This window comes from Calonectris borealis, chromosome 1, assembly GCF_964195595.1.
Source record: "Calonectris borealis chromosome 1, bCalBor7.hap1.2, whole genome shotgun sequence".
Taxonomy (NCBI): domain Eukaryota; kingdom Metazoa; phylum Chordata; class Aves; order Procellariiformes; family Procellariidae; genus Calonectris; species Calonectris borealis.
Window position 1 is genome coordinate 120,261,514 of NC_134312.1, and position 19,521 is coordinate 120,281,034.

The 19,521-nt window shown below is 41.6% G+C and overlaps 1 protein-coding gene across 1 annotated transcript in view; it reads left to right on the top strand.

The window, feature by feature from the left end:
- The window catches only part of IGSF5 (immunoglobulin superfamily member 5), a 35,645-nt gene that overhangs the window by 11,043 nt on the left and 5,081 nt on the right, over window positions 1-19,521 (top strand). The window contains exons 3-8 of the mRNA XM_075172865.1: window positions 401-721; window positions 1,762-2,070; window positions 7,189-7,320; window positions 7,829-7,853; window positions 11,003-11,115; window positions 13,065-13,141. Coding sequence (XP_075028966.1) covers window positions 401-721; window positions 1,762-2,070; window positions 7,189-7,320; window positions 7,829-7,853; window positions 11,003-11,115; window positions 13,065-13,141 — 977 coding nt within the window. The remainder of the gene's footprint in view (window positions 1-400; window positions 722-1,761; window positions 2,071-7,188; window positions 7,321-7,828; window positions 7,854-11,002; window positions 11,116-13,064; window positions 13,142-19,521) is intronic.

Here is a 19,521-nt window from a genome sequence, read left to right on the forward strand (position 1 = left end):
TGTAATGACTGGCTTGGGGATCCATTATAACAATGTAGCATTTGACCACTGTTTACTGCTGTGGGATTAATATTACTCAGTTGCAATTTCAATTCACCATACATATCTTTTAGCTACTTACTGACAGGCATTACAGAAAACGAGACAATAATCTTTTCCTGAAAGTATCAGGTACTGACGACTGTCAGAGGTGAAGTGCCAGCTCAGCTGAATCAACAGCTTTTCCTGACACATGACTAAGTGCTTAATACCCCAGTGCTCCTAGTGAACAATACTATTTGAAGCAGGGCATGGCCTGGCTTTTTAGCCTTAAATTGCTGGCAGTAAAAGATTAAGTCAAAGGCCTTTGGTGGTGGTGTTGCATATGTGTTTACAGACTGTGGTTTTTTCTTCCTTCCAGGTCTTGGCTTTTGTTACTCTATTGTAAATGGCCCTGCTAATGTAACAGTCCTTGCTGGTTCAGAAGCCCGCTTTAATTGCACTGTGTCAGTAGGGTGGGTAATTCTCATTTGGCTGTCCAATGGAAATCCTGTCCTCACTGTCATCAGTTCTCAAGGAGCTGTTGAAACTTCAGACCGCTTCACCTCTCAAAATTATACCAGTAGCAATGGGTTTACCTCGGAACTGATCATCCATAACACACAGCTGAGTGACTCTGGAAAAATTGAATGCAGCACCCAGCAACCTAGTGACAGCAGCTTTGCATTTCTTTCTGTTCAAGGTGCGTATAGCCATCAATAGAAAGCTATTTTATTATACTGCACTTAAAGGAATCCTCTGATGGATTGCCCAAATTATCCCTGTGAAGGAGTACATGCTCTCATTCACTATCCTTTGCCTCCTTGTCTTAATTTTACTGTCAAACCAGGTTTCAGAGTCACATTCAGAGTGCTATTTACAAAGGTTTGAACTGCTCTTGTTTTTTGCCTGTTACATCTCTTATTCTTTATTGGATTGCATTAAAGTGCCTGAAGGCTATATCAGGCCCACCAGCAGTCAGTCAAAAATGATCTTTTGGCTAGAAACAGTATGGATTACCCCATATGCACATCTTTGTACATGAACCTTCTGCTGTCTTTAGGGCAGATCTCCCTCCTGATTTCTAATTCAGGAATGAGTCCGTGTCCAGCTTATTTAAGTTTGATTTAATGGCGTGTAGAAGTAAAACCCTTGAGACACAAAGCAATACTCTTCATATGATTGCTGCTGCAAGCCACCATTTCCAAGGAACAAAAAGTTCCCGTGTATCAAGCCCCTGTGATTGTGACCTCTTCCTCCTCTCTGAAGCATCAGTAGTGACAGAGTGCAGCCAGTAAAGCAAGATCTAACCACCAGACACTATCCATTTGTCAAAGAGATGCTTCATGCAATGAGAACATCTTGTCATCTACCCGTAAACTTTTCCTGATAAAACCCAAGCATACTTAAAATTTAGAGAGAAACACTGTTATTTCATTATGCTGTCCCTCAGCTGGAAATATATCGGGATGGCTAAAAAGTATAATTTCCTGCTTTTTATTGGAAAGGTACTGAAAGCCAAGACTTGTGCTTTAGACAATCTGGACAATGTGTCTGTGAAGTTGCAATATCTATAGTTTATATCATGCATATGGTATATATGTGTGTTAATAATGATTGTTTTTAAATTCATATCTCAAGGCATAGCTATTTCTGGGTAGCAGAATAAGATTTAAAACTATCAGCAGGAAAGCAATGCAGCCAAATGTTCTGAAGGAACAAAACATCTTTTCCCTCCTACAGTTAATGGATCTTTATTCATCAAAAATAGCACCTTAACAGTAAAAAAGAACAAAACAGTTGAAATTGTTTGTGAAGCCTTAGGATGGGCTCCAGCTCCAGACATTACCTGGATGACAAATGAGTCTCTCATTGATAAGTCGAGGTACGTTACCCAGCAAAGTCAAGGATCTAATGGCCTCCACAATGCCCTGAGCATCCTAACTTTGACTCCGACGGACACTGAGATTTTGACTTGTTTAGCTGACATAGAAGCACTCCCTAACCCTCAGAATGCGACTGTAACTGTTATTTTTGTCAACTCTACTATAGGTAAGTGAATGTTTGTTGTACTTTGCCTATACTATTTTCTCAGAACCGTGCTTTTTCTTTTGTTTTGCTTTGTTTTGTTTTGAAAAGTCTTTTATTTGCAAATGAAATACTATGAGATGTGCAAAGGTGATAGAATTAAGACCCAATAGTCACAACCTGATACATAGGGAGGGTTAAATTCACATCTATGAGAGGACTGGTACAAGTCTAATGAACCACAAAGTCCAACTTAGGACTAAGCAAGATGACTGACTCCTACTATGGATTCACCGCTAAGAAAACTGGCCTTTGCTACTTGACCAAGTAAACATTTAATGAATTTAGATGTTAAACATCTTTGATTAGGCCATGCCTACCATATGAACATAATTTGTTAAACTTCATTTACTCAAAGCCAAACCCTCAGGTGAAATTGTTCTCCATAATATTCAATACCAGTTTTACCACTGACTTGGAAAAAAACCCTGGATTTTACTCCCAGTTTCCACACACAACCCAGAACAGATTCTGTACTAGCACTTCAGATGCAAACAGAAAGTTCTCCATATGAGCTGTGATCAGATGTGATGGAGCTGTTTTAGTATGGTGGCAACATCCCCAGGGCTGCACTGAGGCACCTAATTGCAGATGGTAGCATTTATATGTAGGAACTTCTATACTGTATACCTATCACCAATCTACTATAGGAATGTCTTTGTACATTGTGTATTCACCCATTACAGAGCAAGAATCGGGTCATCAAGAGAAGCTGCGTATCACGGGCTTTATCCCAAAGTCTACTTAGATCAAAGAGCTATTGGGCCTGCTTTCCTCTTCCTCGTATGGTCTCTTTCACGTCTTAGAGGAAGGTAAAATTTGTCCTGCAGCAACATATGTGGGATTCTTTGCATAGTGCATTTGGTTACTTTTTATTGCCTTTTATTTAAGGAAATCCAAGGTCACTTTAATCCAAGCATGGATGTTGAGCATATCTCTCAAGAACAGTTAGACCTTTGATAACACTAAATATTTTCGCTAATGTTGTAAGCATTTTTTGTAATGCTGCTAATCTTTGGCCTCGCTGACATCCTGTGAAAATAAATCCCACAATTTAACACATTCACAGTATTAGGAGGTTTATCAGGAAAAGGTGATTTTATCTGATCTGTGCTGCCAGTGTGGAACAAAGCAAGTGGGATTATCACTACAGATCTGCCTCATAATCTAACAGAATCCTATGAAAAATGTTTTTCTTTTCCAAACCGTAATACAATAAAAGCAAGAAAGAGGAAGTATCTCCCTGTGGTTAGCAGTGTTTAATGCAGACGAGGGAGACAATACCAGACAATTTCTCTGTTGGGACTAGCCAAGTGTCTCAACTGTAAGGTAGAGGAGTCTCAAGACAAACTAACCTTGAAGCACTAATTGCATGGCAGGGGGCTGGGCTTGCTGGATATAGGTACATTGCCACCTATGGTGACATAGTCCATCCTACAGTGACATCCCTTTTATTAGCCTTATCTTGTCATATGGGAAATGCATAGGTCATATGGAGTTTTTTTGCAGTGGGTCTATACATACCCAGCTGTCTTCTGCACAGAGTAGGGCCTCGAATCTATGTTTCTTTTCATGATAGGTGAGCATTGCGAACTTCTATAATCATGCTGACAGCTTCTCTTGATGAACTGATTCTTCTTCTGTAGTGGGTGAACATGGCACATACAAAGACATTCTTATAGTGGATTGATGAGGGTTTGGTATAGAAGTTTCGACATATAAACAACTGAGGAGGTTGAGTAACTGTGCCTTTTATTTTAAGTATGAGTCATTATTAGCAAGCCTTTTTCAGAAGTACTTGCTTTGCAATGCAGTTGAAAAAGGTCATTTCACCATTATTAATATGACTTTTTTGTAGTCAGATTGCTCCTAATTACTGACTAAGCAAAATAGAACTATCCTGAGGAAATTAATAAATTCCGCTGCCTACTCATTTGTGAAATACTGAGGTATCCACCCTCAGTTTCCATAGCTACTCATTGTAAATCAGAAGAGGAGAAAAACAGATGTCATGAAGCACAATTATTCTATAATTAGTGATTGTATAAGGCTATCATTCATTTCTCTTTGGAAAAATCATTGTGCAGCAGCAGACACTCAAAATTTGTCTGGATATGAGAATACGAAGTCTTTAAATTGTTAGAATGAAATAAAGACATGGCATTTACGACAGAGGAAGATATATAATGTATATATCACACTTGAAATCTCAGAGCTTGTCTGACTTTTCATATACAGACTCAGCCTTAGCTTGCTGTTGTCAGGAAAGAATACAGCTAGCTTCAAATGTCTAAGGAGTCCTTACCAAAACTACTGTAATATAAATTTCAGCCTTCACTTAAAAGCTTGAGAAATTGAATTCCTCCATTTTCCTCACAAGCAATACCTGTCCATTCACAAGAACTGTAACCAAAAATCTGAGTTCTCTTCAGCCAGCCATCTCCTGGTCAACGAATGTCCTACCTTCCTGTGCCTCTAGATCAGTCTTAATCTCAGACTTTTCTATACAGGGTGATGCATTTTTATGTCAATCACTCCTCGTCCAGGGTTACCTCACTCACAGTGGTGTTTGGCTGAACCCCAGATTTGGGAACTCCTATGGAGTTATCCCGGCAGATGCATTCACAGAGTTGTCATTGGGAAATGGAGTCCATGGCAGAGACCCTTAGCTGGGCCCACGCTCTCTTTGGCGTCAATGTTGACTTCATATGGTCTTTGACCTGCAGAAGATGAAGATAGGGAATCTGCCCTGACCCTGATTTTCCTTTGCTTTTTAAGTTAGCCAGAAAGCTCCAAAGTGTCCAAGAAGCGATGTGCAGCTTTTTCCAGTCTCTCATTTCTCCTTGGTCACCAGCATGTGCCAGGGAAAATCCCCTTTTCTGCAGACACGTTGCCCAAGTAAATTTTTGGGCAGCATTGGGAGGAGCCAGAGGTCAGGATAGCAGCAGAGGATGGGCCCTAGAGAATGAGGAAGTAGCTTCATCCACACTAAGCACCTCATATAACTTGGTGTGGATTTACTAACGGGGCTAAAAGGCATTTAATGCCCTCATGTCTTTGTGCCCCGCTCTTGCACCCCTACTTGCGTGTTGAGCTGGCAGCTCCTGCATTCATACCTGCTGGTCCCAGCTCCAGTTTCTTTTTGGATCCTCCAAAACTGGGGAGAAGCTACAATGCTGAAGTGCCAGGAGTGTTTGTATCGTATCCTGTCCTTCTCACTTCAGCTCTGTAGATCCCCTTTAGGCATGTAACCTGAACCTGACAGGGAGCGAAATACCTTGGGTGTGGCAACCAGCCTGGAGGTATGGGCCAGTGCAGGTGTGTTCAGCTCCTCCCTTCACACTAAGGTTAAGCTTTCCCTATAGCTAAATAGCTGTCTTTCATATTTTAGGCATCTTGAAATCCCTGTGGCATGCTTTATGGAACAATATATGATAAAATATAGATATTTGTTGCAATACTTCTAGATAAAAATATTATGAACGAGTTTATCATCAATTGTAATCGCAACTGATTACAGCCTAAAGAATTAACTACTAGTTTGCAGGTTACTGAGTGCTTGTTTTCTCTAATAGTCAGAAGAAATTCAAAACATGCTGATTGAGCATTACGATTAGAGAAGACTGGAACAAATTTCTTAATCATAATGACCTGAGCTTTGGAGAATGCAGACTCCTAACAGAGGTTCAAGCTTTGTAGAAGACTCTGGCCCTGTATCTTTGCAGCCTGAAACGTCCAAACGGCAAACATATGCCCAGGCAAACTTGTAGATAGAAAGGATTCACTTCTTTATTCTCTGCCATAGGTAAACCAGCAGATACTCCCGTTCACGCATCAGGGGCATAGCCCTGACACTGTGCAGTTACCAGTCACCTACATTGCTGCAGTACCTTTTCCAGAGACTGTCAGCTAAATGTGGCCATGCAGTTGTTAACTGGGACCTCTAATGAGGATATGACAATCATAAATCCAGTGCAACAGAATAGGTTTTGTCAAGTTTGGACATGTCTTGCACCTGTAATTTGGATTGGAACTTTGTTTCTAAACATCTGCCAAAATGACTTTGGGGCTGCTTTTCAAAGGGTAGCCAAATTAGAGATGGTTCTGAAATAATTGGTCAAAACCAAGGGGCAGGATGATGTGACAATCAGAACCGGCATCTTCCTTGTGCATCCAGCTGCATGAGAAATACAGGGTACTTTTAAAATTCTGTGCATGTGGGAGCTCTGTAGGAAAACTGTTCGGTCATAGCAACCGATTTCAGCAAGATACTGAATCATCTTGAAATCACCTCATTTAACTCTGTAGATTACAGCAAAGACAAAGGAATAAGTTAATGTTGTGAGAATGTCAGTAATGAAGATGGGTTAGTAGCTGCATATTCCCAAACCGTGCTACTCTTTACAGAGTTTTTTGCTCTTCACTGCTCTTTAAGTGGATAACAGATGCCCTACCAAGTATGGCCCAAAATCAAACACCTGCTGAAATCAGTGAGAGAAATTCCAAGATGAGATTCATCAGAAAATCATATCTACAGGCTAGAGCTCTCCATCTGTACTAGTCACCTAAGACTACCGTTGTGGTCTGTGAGGAGAAATGGACATTTCTTCAGAGCTGTTCACCTTATCCAAAGGGACACATGCACATTTGGCCAAATGAATTGTAACTCAAAACACTTATTTTCTCTCCACTGACAAGAGCAGCTAGGCAAGATGCTTAATATCTGTAGTACAGACATCTAAATTGAATCTTAACCCCTCTCCCCAACCCCAAATGTCTCCAAAGGATGTTGGGAGGCCCAGCATATATACAAAATAAAGTTTAGGTTGGAAGATTGCAACCCTGTGTTTTTCAGAAGAGAAGTGGCTGTGGGAAAAGTTACAATTGCAATAAAGATTTTGCATTTGGAAACATTTTAAATGTTTGGGCACCATCCATAAATACAGTCCATCATTTGGAAAACACAGACTCCTTGTTAAATAATCAACAAACAGCTAATAGCTTCTCAAAGAAAAGGTAAATATTCCGAAAAGGATGTTTTGAGGCTTTGATAGTACAATGTTTCTCCATTTAATTTAACAGAAAATGATTACAGTGAAGACAGCAGAAGCACATGGGTTATTGTACTTGCAGTTGTGCTTTCACTTGTTGGTATTATTCTTCTGATCATTATTATTGCGGTTGTTGTGCGTTGCTGCTGCCTAAAGAAGAAAGGTAAGTGGACCTTCACAATCGGTCTATACATTAAAAAGTATCTTCAATTAGATATAAATCTCCTAGTTGTGTCAGCTCTGGTGCTGTGCAAGGACTTGTAAGCAGAAATATGAGCAGATAGATCCTGCTCTTAACCATGACCTGGTTAAGATGCTCCTTACTTGCACCTTGCTGTTTCTCTTATAAATTGGTTCCAAAGTAATCAGTCAGCCATTCACATTAACTACAAGGGGGTCATGTTTTTCAGGAACACCTTAACTTTCAATGGCATTTAGTTCCTATGCTGATGTTCTTTGCTGAAGCACACCCTCAGTGCTGTGTGCCTAATTTCCAATTTCTGTGGAAACTATTCAACAGGGATGTTGCACAATTTTGTAAGCAGGGAGGGGAGATGCCCCTGTGGTAGCTGGAACACAGTGCACGCTCTAAGAGGAGCTCTAGAGTAGGTCACATTTTAGTTTCTTGCATTTTAAACACATTCTTTTTTTTTTTTTCCTTTCTTTCTCAGGATCTACATATCAAAATGAAATAAGGTAAGCGGGATGAGGTGGGAGAATTTTTCCTTTCAACTGAAGTCCTCCAGGCTGCTGCGGGATGGTGAGAGGGGTGTGCCAGTTTCCTTGCCCCACCGCCCAGCACTCCCAGGACGTGTGGGTGCTGCCCTGCTGTGTGGCCTGGCCCATCGGCATGCATAGCAGGGGAAGGGGGTGCACTATGCAGGGAAAGGGACTGACCTTAGGGGCGAAAAGCGAGGGCCGCAGCTCGCAGCAGGTTGTGAACTCTGATCCCACCATAAACTGGGTGAAAAGAATCAAAATCCTGCAAACGCGACCTCTCTGATTCGGCAAGCACAGAAACGACGAACTGAGAATACACTCCTACTGAAGCTGACGGGCAAAGCAAAGACTTAAAAACTGGCTATACCCCCAGGCGCCCCGGGGGAGGCAGGGGAGGAGCGCTGCCTGCATCAGCCTGGCTGCCTGCAGCCTGCAGGCATTTGCCCGCGCCGCCACAGGAGGTCACTGCCCGCCCAGCAGCTCGGATGCGGCTGGGGCTGGGGCTGGGGCTGGGGCTGGGACACCGAGGGGAGGGAGGCCCCCGGACCTTCCGGCGAGAAGCCTTGCTAATTGGAATAGATGATTGGCAGGCAATTTAGACGGTTTCCCCGGGTCTTTTAAGGTTCGTTAGCGTTAGACTGATAAAAATTATCAGTAAAGTAAATAAATAAAGCTGCCCCGATGATGAGTGTCAACGCTTAATCAAGTGATTATCAGATGCACTTGAGTACAAAGCTGTTGGTACATTATTGCATTGAGTTGGAAAACCTTAGAAATCATGAGCTGGTGGTTATCAGCATTAAGATCCTATTTATCGGCGCCAGTGCGGCTGTGACAGCAACGTCAGTGGGGTTATTTGGAGTTATTTTTTCTAAGCTTCTAGGGAGCATTGTAAATTCATACTCTGCCTATGCTTGTGGGGCTTTTAACTCCCCTTCTCTTAATGAGTTTACAAAACGTTACACCACCTTGCATCCCACTTCAGTAATACCTAGCTTCATTAACGGCCTCTTGTGGGGAAATTTTGTGCAGGTCTGTTGACAGAATTCCATTTATAGAGCACTTCATTGATGTGAAACAAAATAAGGAGGTTAGGTAAACACTATTTTCTACTGAGGAAATGATGCTAATTATGCCATGCCATACCAGTAAACTTCCACGTGATTTCTTAGTTTGTGATGCTAAATTCATCATTTTACCCAGTGCAGCTATATAAATAGGGCAGGACTAAATCAGCAGGGAATGGGAGGCCAAAAGCAGTACAACTCGCATATCGGTTTTGCTATGAATAACGTCCTACAAAGCCATTTGGCTTGGATTTTGACTTGGTTCTGCCAAAAGCCGCCTGCAAGGGTCAACCCTGCGAAGGCAAAATCAACTGAACATGCAGGGAAGCATCTGCCCAGCCGTGGGGACTGGTACGGCCGGGTCTGTGTCCTTCCCAGGACCCTGACTCGGTGATGCGGGTCTGCACAGTGCTTTCTTTCAGACAACCTGAACAGGTCCAGAATAGGGCATAACATTACTCTCCCCCTATGTCTTTGAATCTGCTCTGGGCAAATACAATTCTATCTTCATGACAGAATGTGTGTTTTTAGAACTCAGTACAATAAGTTCCTATTTTCCCATTAACTTTAAACATGAGTTATCGTATTGACTTCATAAACGTTGCTTACACTTTGGAAGTTAAGCAAATGCTTAAGCAAATACCTAAGCACTGGGATGAGTTCGGGCTCTATGGTTCAGCTTGGACTTAGAAACTCAGTGTTGACAGTTCTGCAAAGTTTTAGCAAGTGTAAACAATGACACTGAAATCACAGGAATTATTTACAATCACTTCCAGATTTTGTAGGTTCAGTGTTTTTTTTCTTGGGGGGAATCTACCTGCAGTAAAAAGAATGATGATTTTCCAGATTTTGGAAGCTGCGTTGTAGTAGCGAGGAAGTGGTGAGACCCGAGATATATTGTTTTACTTCCCACATTTATTTTTAACTTGGCTGGCTATCTTTTTGTACCTCCCACACTTTTTTGTAGCTGCTTTCAATTTGGCTACTACACTGAGTTTGTTGAGATCTAAGGATCAGATAAAATAGACAGTACAGTATCATGTAACATGTGGAGGTGGTATTCCTAAACAATTCCTCTTGTCTTCTAGCAACCATGACAGGTTTCTTAGTGGTATCTTACATGTTTATCTCCTAAAAAAGCCACGTAGTCATAGCTGGCTCGTCAGATTTACGTGTGCGTCAGTAATGCTCCTCTGAAGCTCTATGGGCCTGCAAAGTAATTCCTACTAAACATAAAAAAGTAAATGTAGCAGTTTCCACAAATATTGCTAACCGAGAATATTTCGCCCTTCCCCTACAACTCCCTGAGTTGTCATAGTCCTGCCATCAATTTGTGCTTGCCACACCAGAAACCTAGGCAAAGATGGACCTGGGACTATCCTGGAAAGGAGTCCGTGGTAGGAACAGATGAATAGTAGCATCTCTTCTAGCATAAGAGTTTTGAGTAAAAAAGGCACTCTTTTCTCACTGTGCAGCTATGCAGGTCACCATTCTGCAAATTTAGAGATGTGTAACTTTACCCAAGGAAGTTCTGTCAACTTCACGGTGGCTATGCTCACTTGTAAAGTAAATTTCAAAGTGAAAGATTAACTTTGGAGTGTACAGATGAATCACTTGGGAGCTAACTGTGGTGATGTGAGATAACATACTTTGTTTTTGCAATTGGGGGGGGCTCAAATCACAAAAATGATGAGCTGTCATAAGTGACCTAGCCGGTGTTTTATTATTGGGCCACTGAATATCCTGTAATTCAGAATTAGAGATCAAAATTAATTTCCTACAAAACCTATGATCTGGAACAGAGTCTTCACTCTTTGAAGATTGCTCACTTAATTTTCCTGCTTTCTGATAATGCAGCTAATGGAAACTTCCCAAAGAGAATTTCACAGGTAATACTTATATGGGACAAGATTTGTACTAGCTAATTACTTGAAAGGCACAGATATGTTTTGCACCTATTTTTTCAGAAGTAAGACATATAGTTTTTCCTCTGTAGTCTACTACCCAAGAGTTCTCATATCATAATGAAGTTCTAATGACAGGCCTTTTTGTTTCTAGAAAAGTTTCAGCTGAAAAGAAAAAAGATGGCGATCTGGAAAACAGGCAAAGGCATGGTAGCGAAAATCAGGGATACATTCCAGAGGAACTGTGGAACACAGAACAAATACCAAGTGAGTCTAAGCTGGTGAATCACATATTGTCAAACTGCTTCTCAACATAGGCATTTTGGACAACATGTCAAACAATTACATTACAAGTCCTTTCACAACACTTCGTGAAAGACTTGTGCTTGGCCTGAACCTCTTCAGAACATTCTGGATTTTCTAGAGTATGGTCCTTCAAAAGTATTGAGAAAAAATCAGTGTTCTTTGCAGCTGAATTTAGTTTTAGTCCTGGGTTTGTTTTTTTAAATGCCTTTGTTCTTCCAAATATCTTCTGGGGCCAGAAGTGGCACTACTGGATTCCTATACGATAGTCAGTTTAGGCAATATTTTGCAATTGGTCTGTAAAAACAAAAACACCACCACCATCACCAAAAAAGAACAAAAAAAAAAAAGAAGGAAAGAAATAAAGGCAGTTAGTGAACTACGATTTACTGATAAATGACTAAGGCATTATAAATTCTAGTCCTTAAGCACAAAGACTCTTCAAAAGCAAATGCAAATCTCCACCAAATCGTTACCCACCACTTGCATTTATAACCACATTATTATCAAAACGTATAATCAAACACTTAATGACATAAAATTGTTGTGCAGAGTCTATAATCCAGGCATACATCCTTTTCTCTCTTCTTTTTGCGAAGAAATAAGTGCAGTGGAAAGATTTCAAGAGCCTGTGGTATTGTAAAATGTAGCAGTTATAAAAAACGAAAAGAAAACTAAGGAAAACCTGGACAAATTGATTCTACTGGGTCCTAGATGGGCTTCTTTCATATTCGTTAGTGTGCTGGGTTGACCTTGGCTGGCTACCAAGTGCTGACCAAGTTGCTCTATCACTCCCCCTTCTCAACAGGACAGGGGAAGAAAATAAGATGGAAAAGCTTGTGGGTCAAGATAAGGAGGGGGAGATCACTCACCAATTACTGTCATGTACAAAGCAGACTCCACTTGGGGAAGATTAATTTAACTTATTGCCAATTAATAACAGAGTAGGATAGTGAGAAAGAAAAACAAAACTAAAAACACCTCCCCCACCCCCGCTTCTTCCAAGGCTCAACTTTCCTCCTGGCTCATTTACCTCCTCCCCACAAGCAGTGCAGGAGGACAGGGAATGGAGTCTGTGGTCAGTCCATAACACATCATCTCTGCTGCTCGTTCCTCTTCACATTCTTCCCTGTTCCAGCGTGGGTTCTTCCTGCAGGATGCAGTCCTTCACGAACTTCTCCAATGTGGGTCCTTTCCACGGGCTGCAGTTCTTCAGGAATGGAGTGCTTCAGTGTGGGTCCCCCACGGGGTCACAGTTCCTGCCAGAAAACCTGCTCCTGCATGGGCTCCTCTCCATGGGGCCACAGCTCCTGCCAGGAGCCTGCTCCAGTGTGGACTCTCCCTCAAGGCACATCCACCTGCTGTGGCGTGGGGTCCTCCACGGGTTGCAGGGTGGATATCTGCTCCACTGTGGTCCTCCATGGGCTGCAGAGTGACAACCTGCATCACCACGGTCTTCTCCACAGGCTGCAGGGGAATCTCTGCTCTAGCACCTGGAGCACGTCCTCACCTCCCTTTTTCACTGACCTTGGTGTCTGCAGGGCTGTTTCTCTCACATTTTCTCACTCCTCTTTCCCAGTTGCTGTTGTGCAGCGTTTTTTACCCTTTCTTAAATACGGTATCACACAGGTGCCACCAGTGTCACTGATGGGCTCAGCTTTGACCAGCAGCAGGACCATCTTGGAGCCAGCTGGAACTGGCTCTGTCCTACATGGGAGCAGCTCCTGGTGTCTTCTCACAGAAGTCACCCCTGCAAGCTCCCCCCACTACAAAAACCTTGCCATGTTAGCCCAACAAGTTAGCTAGGGTTTGGCTCACAATATTAAATCATATTTAGCTGTATTGCTGAATGGCTTGTGGATCATGCCATGATGGACACGGAATAACAGTAATCTTGTATATTCTTGTTACAGGAATTGCCTCTCTTCCCCCAATGTCTTCAAAGTTCACTGTCCCTGCTGCAGATTTACATATCAGTTCTGTACCAAAGGTAATTGTAATGCTGATATCTTGACTTTTTTTTTCACACAGTGTGTATTGTACTATATCCAAACATATATTTTGAGTGGAGGTAGACATTTATAAGTCAATTACAGCTGTAATTGGGTAAGTGGAATGTCCCTTCAGCATTCCTGAACGTTTGATTTATAACGATAAGTGCCCTGGGTGTTAGCCTTGGATTTAGATTGTTTTTTTGGGGGGATGGGAGGTGAGGGAGAAACAACTACCCCTGACATTTGGAAGAAATGTCTAATAAGGCTTTTGTCACATCTGTTCCCCTCAGCACCCTGCTACATCTTCTTCCCCACCTCCCAGGCTAAAGTTACGAAGTCACAGACTTCCCCTCATAGAATCACAGAATCATAGAATATCTCAAGTTGGAAGGGAGCCATAAGGATCACCAAGTCCAACTCCCTGCTCCTCGCAGGACTACCTAAAACTAAACCATATGAATAAGAACATCATTCAGATGCTCCTTGAACTCTGACAGGCATTCAGTCAGTCTCTGCTCTTTCCTTTCCATTGCTTTTCATATCTTTCCTCTTCCAAATGTCAGCTAGGCCTTTCTGCTGGCCAGCATGATGGGTAGCCCTGGCTGGAACAGACTTCCCATAGGTAAAGCCAATTGTCTTTTTGTCATTCCTGGGATTAAAAAGTCTCCTCCTCTCTCTCCACAAGCCCACTTATTACCATTAATTAATTCTTTCAGCCTTGCCAGCCAGAGTAACTCCAGTTTGGCTTTTGAGAATTCACCTCTGTGTATATTATACATTAAACCATTATAATGTGGAGGTTTGCTTTGCTCTGGACATGTAATAATTCTGGACAGCTGTTATATAGGTGCCTTTGCCAAAGTGGAGGTCTGCAATGTTTTTGTTGTTCTCCCCAGTTGCCAGACTGGAGGAGGTGTGGATATAAGATGGAGGCACTGTTGAAGGCGAGGTTTGAGGTTCCTTTGCAAACAAAATCCAGTGCAGATACAGTAAATAAATGTGCATTTTCTCTGGATCATTTCTTGATTGTATTTTCCAATTACACTTCCACGTTGCAGAAGTTGCTTCAGTCAGGAACTTTACACTGATCTTAGAGACCTTTGGTATCTCAGCAGTAAATGATGGAAGGGAAAGCACGTAGCTAACACCCAGTCGACCCTAGAACTTTGCCCCCTTTCCACATGGCTAACACATAAAGAAGTAGAGAAAGAATGTTTATTCCTCTACTTGTTCTGTTCTCAGCTACCTCTGTTCTGAAGGGTGGTGCTGGGCGCTCTTAGCTTCTAGCACAACAGCAACGTGGATCTTAATTTATGCCATATATTTGTAAAATACATTTAGCACCTCCGTGATGGTTTTTGCCAATATTCCCTTGGAAAGCAGCAGTGATGTGGTACCGAATTCACTCCTCAACACAGTGATAACTCATTTATTTTTGAAGAGCTATTTCAACACGTACAATGCAGAAATCTGTCTTGGGATGACAATGCATATAAATCACAGCAGAGTGTGTCTAGTTCTTTTGGCAAGCAATGAAATTTAGGAAGTACTCAATCAATGATTAAAACAATGATCAAAATAATAACACTAATAATAATAGCAATGATACTGATGTATTTGTGGCTGGTAGTAATTATGTTTGACATTAATTACTTGTCAAACAAAATACTATTAAAACAAGGCTGAAAAGCATGTACAAAACAGCTGAGGGTTCAGTGTGGCTCTATTACACTGAGCAAAAGTTTCAGACCATGTTTGATATGCTTATGAACAGGATTCCAAGGCACTGGCTATATTTACATGCACGAGGCATGTGGCACTTTAGGGTCTGCTCTGAGAAGCAAAAGAGCTTGTGCTGAGGACCCCGTATCCACCTTACACACATTTCAGGTGGAGGCGATAACTTCAGTTAGCTGTAGCCATTTCCCAGTGACTGGGCGGGTGCTCATTGATGGTTGATGTGCACTGGTTGTGCACTGGGGGGCATTAACCCATTTGGTGTCATCTGAAGGGTATCCGATTTGGGTGCTCTCAGACAGCTCCACAGTGAGAACGATGGTGTTGTGAGTGGGGACCATCAGAAGACTGGGTTCACAAGCGTTGGGTTCATGCTCCTGATTCAAACTGAAACACAAATATAGGTGCAGCCCTCCATGTCAAATGCAGCCCTCCATGTCAAGATTAGATAGCCTAGGAGGTCCCTTGCAGCCCAGTGGCTAGGGAAACATTGAAATCCATCACAGGCACACAGCATGAAGTTGAAGCGTTTCTGTTAAACCAGTTGTCCCTGGGCAATATTTGGTACAAGTCTGTTACGGTGGCTTCTAGCTGCATCAGTAACTGCACACACATTTTTTAAAAGTATCAAGAGATAATCTAGAGGTGAAAATTATTTATAACTGTTTTCCATATGTTGGAGGAGTATTTAGCAATGTAAAAATGGCTTGTGAAGACAAACTATTTCTCAATTGGAACAGGGCTTCTCAGTATATTGTGGTGGCCCCATTTTGTATACGCAGGAGCTGATAAAGGTTGATGAAGGTTTACCTTAAATTGTGGATTTGCAGTCCGTGATTTAAATTTATGGCATTATATACAAACATAGTAAAACATTTCCCAGACAAAAAAAGTGTTTTTCTTTTACATTCATAACCTTACCTGTTAACTGCATAATAGAGTTTTTCTGACAAAAAGTATTACTGGATGCATTCTAATAAAGTTCAATCACCACTTTTGCCAATATATTGCATAATAAACATTGTGGTGCTCTTTTGTGATAATGTATTTCTTGTCAAGTAGGAGAAGTGAGGTGGCAAGCCATTTAACTGTTTGCTGATTAGTGCTGGATCAAACAATTTCTTCAGAAACCACCTGCCTTCCTGCCACTGCATTTTCTAAGCACAGAAAGTTGTGTTTCTCAGTTGTCTTTCCTGGATACTGGAAACATTCCCAAAGGTTTTTCATCTTTATTCTTCTGGACTTTTAAATGAGAAATAGAGGGTAAAAAACCAGGAGGTCATAAAGGGGTGGACTCCAGCAAATTGCCTCTCTCTCCCTGGATAACAAGAAAAATGGTCAAACGTCCCTGAAGTGCTTCTATGGAGGTCAAGAAGAAGGAGTGAAGAACCCAAGTCCTCCCTCAGGAGCAGGGTGGGGAAGGAACGAGGAGCCCATCTACTGATGGAAAGAGTCACAGAGACTGAAGACCTAAAGCCTTGTCTCTCCACGTCTGCAAGGTGAAAGAAGTTAAAGTTTCTGTGGTTGGCTTCCTTGACACCTTATGGGATCAGGATCAACCACAGTGACAAGGCCAGAAACTAGGTCCATATGGGCAAAGTTTGAAAGGAGAGTTTTAAAATTAAAAGAAGCTCATGGATGTGGGGATGAGATGAAAAGCAGGGCAATCACAGTGAATGAAGATTTTTCAAGTTAACATTTTGATTGGACAGAGGCGATTGTACCTGCTGCACAACCCATTCCTCCCACTCCCAGAAGAAAACTGGGTAGAAAGTTTGAGCACAGATCAGAGGCATTAAGCAGTCTCCCTGCATCTCTGAGGGTATTATCAGCTTCAAATTTGATCCCTTCTGTTCCATATATAAAAAGTTACAATTTTAAATGATTTGAGAGATTAAGGGAGACTCTGTATAACAGGTTTCCTCAGAAGTCCTTGCTCCGTGGACACAACCAGGTACAAAGCCTGAAATACCTGGTGAGTCTCATTGTAAAAGATGACAACAGAAAATCACTTAGGACAGATATTGGCCATTCAAACCCTTTGGATCAGAAACTAATGCAAAATGTTACAGAAGATAAATGTTGGCCAGCAATTGCACTGATCAATTCACAACATGAGCAAAAGATTTGGCAAATCATCTTAGGGAAAAGAAATACCTCAGTGAAGAAGAAGGCGGAAAAAAAAGATGTACGAGACATTTAAAAAATGATGAATATCGAACTAAATTATTGAGCTGAGGAAAAAATTACCAGCCACTGGAAGAGGAGGCCAGGAGCATCAGTCAGGGGTGCTGGAAGGTCTTCATTCTGATTACATTAGCCAAGAAAAGGTCAAATGAAGAGTAGAGTTACAGGCTTCTGTTTAATTGCATATTTTGTTACTGTCAGCAATGGGAGGAGAGTGATCCTTGCTCCTAGTCCCAGGGCTGAGCTGCAGGCCAAACAGGTGTTAGGGACCAAGGTCTCATCCGAGGGGCTGTTCCTCACGCCCTGACCCATTGCACAGAGCTCTTTCCAAAACCCAAGTGCAGTAAGGGGGATCCCTTACCTTGGCTTTAGCAGATTTTGGGGCAGTCCCACAGAGAGTTTAGCCTGAACAAGGGCCACAGGGCCAGTTCTGCCAGGTCCCGAGTGCCACCTCCAAGACACTCGTTTTTTCCAGTCCCACTGGTACACAAGGAGCTCTAAGGACTCAGCATCTTGCAGGACTGGACTGCACAAGCTTCATATTTAATCCATTTAATATGCCATAAACGTCTCTATGATAAATCAGAAGACCATTTCATAAGAGGGAGTGAGTGCTCATTTATAGTGGGCCAGATTCATCCCTGGTGTAATTCAGCTGACTTCAGCACAGCTACAAGAGGCTTGCACTTGCCACCACAGCCACACTCCTCCTCTCCAATCCAGAGTGAGTCATGGCTCCATTAATGGGGAAGGATCTATTTTTCTTCTTAACTACTCCAAGTGACACTCTATAAACTGGAAATATTATTTAGTTGTGGTTGTGGTTTTATACTGGGAAGGAAATGAATGATGAATTGTAGATCCATTTATTGCACTGTATATAACTGCTCTGACTCTGAGGATTGTTTGAAAAGAAAAATTAAGCTGTCAAAATCAAATTAAAAGGTCAATAAAATAGAAATATAAACAAATGACAGCAAATAATTTTACCCCTACTGATGAAATGTACTATCGAGTATGTCATGTTATGATGTTCATTGGTCAGCATATCGTGATTAAGAGAGTAATAAATATTGATGATGCAGATATAGAAAAGGCAGGTGCAGTTTTTAGTATAATTTTTCCAAGTGTCTGTGGAAGAAGGGGAGGAATGAAGTTATGCGGGTGAGATTAACCCACGAAGAAATGAGAAGGAATTTCCAGGCTGTATGTCTATTGATGGACAGGGAAATGTGCTGAGTGTACGAAAAAGTTGACAGGTTGGAACTGGTTTGCTATTTGAAGCAATAGTGTATTCAAATTATTTTGAGGGTATCTAGAACTTTGGGTGGGTGTTTTCCTCTAACCGAAGTGAATTTGGAATGAGAATTAAAAAACTGAGAGCGGGGGGGAAATAACCTTCAGAAACAGAAAGCTGTGCCTCCCTGATTTTTTGTTCTAGCAGTTAGCCAAATGTGTGATGCATGCAGACACATTTGGAAGTACTCCTACCACATTAATTTCAGCAATTTGTTCTAACGCAGTTAGACTGGGATTTTTTTGGCTGGCTAATAGCAGGCAAAGCCTTCAGTTTATCACACATTTCCACAGCGTCAGTGTCTGAGGAGCTGCCATCTGTCAAATCAATTTAAAAATCAGAGCCCTGTTTCATAATGCCAGATGTGCGTTCATCATTCATATCACTGATGTCATACGGGTTGCAGAAATGACTACAATACGCTTGTAATAGCAGAAGTCCTTCTTTCACTGACTGAAGATCAGTATTCAAAACATCACTGAAGGATTCAACCCTGAAATCAGCTGATACACACACTCATTTTACCTTCTGATTCATCTACGTATTGCTAGCTCTCTTTTTGTCTGGCTGAAGAGCTGGAAGAGATGGAAAGATTTGGGCATCTGCTTCCTCAGCCAAACCAACGAACTATGCAAAGTTTTTCCCAGTGTAATAGTCCCTTTATAGTAATCCCTATAAAAAGGCATCCAGGGCAGATGATAAGTCAACAGGCAGGCTTTGAAACATGTGACTGTCAAATATCCATGGTTAACTAGATGCCAAGCTGTCAGTACAAAGACATTTAAAACTATGTAAAGGAAATGCTGACGATAGTGCATCTTTACTGATAAATGGGACCACCTTAGACACTCCTGTAAAGTTGGGCTGTGCAGCGAACCACTAGAGCTGTCTTTTTCCTTTCAATGTGTAGGATGTAATGAATAATGAAACCATTTTTTCTCAGACTAGGACTGACAGGACTAGTAGAGCACTGAATTAATCTGAAGAAGAAACAACTTTGAAATCAAAACCAAGCAGAGGCTTTAGCAGCTGTAACATATCAGGGTCTAAATACAAAATGGTTGTTGTGGTCCTACTCCTGTGCATTTTGTATTTGTAATGAGTTGTATGAGATCTTCTATAGAATCAGAAAATGAGTTTTAGGTCACTGACAAG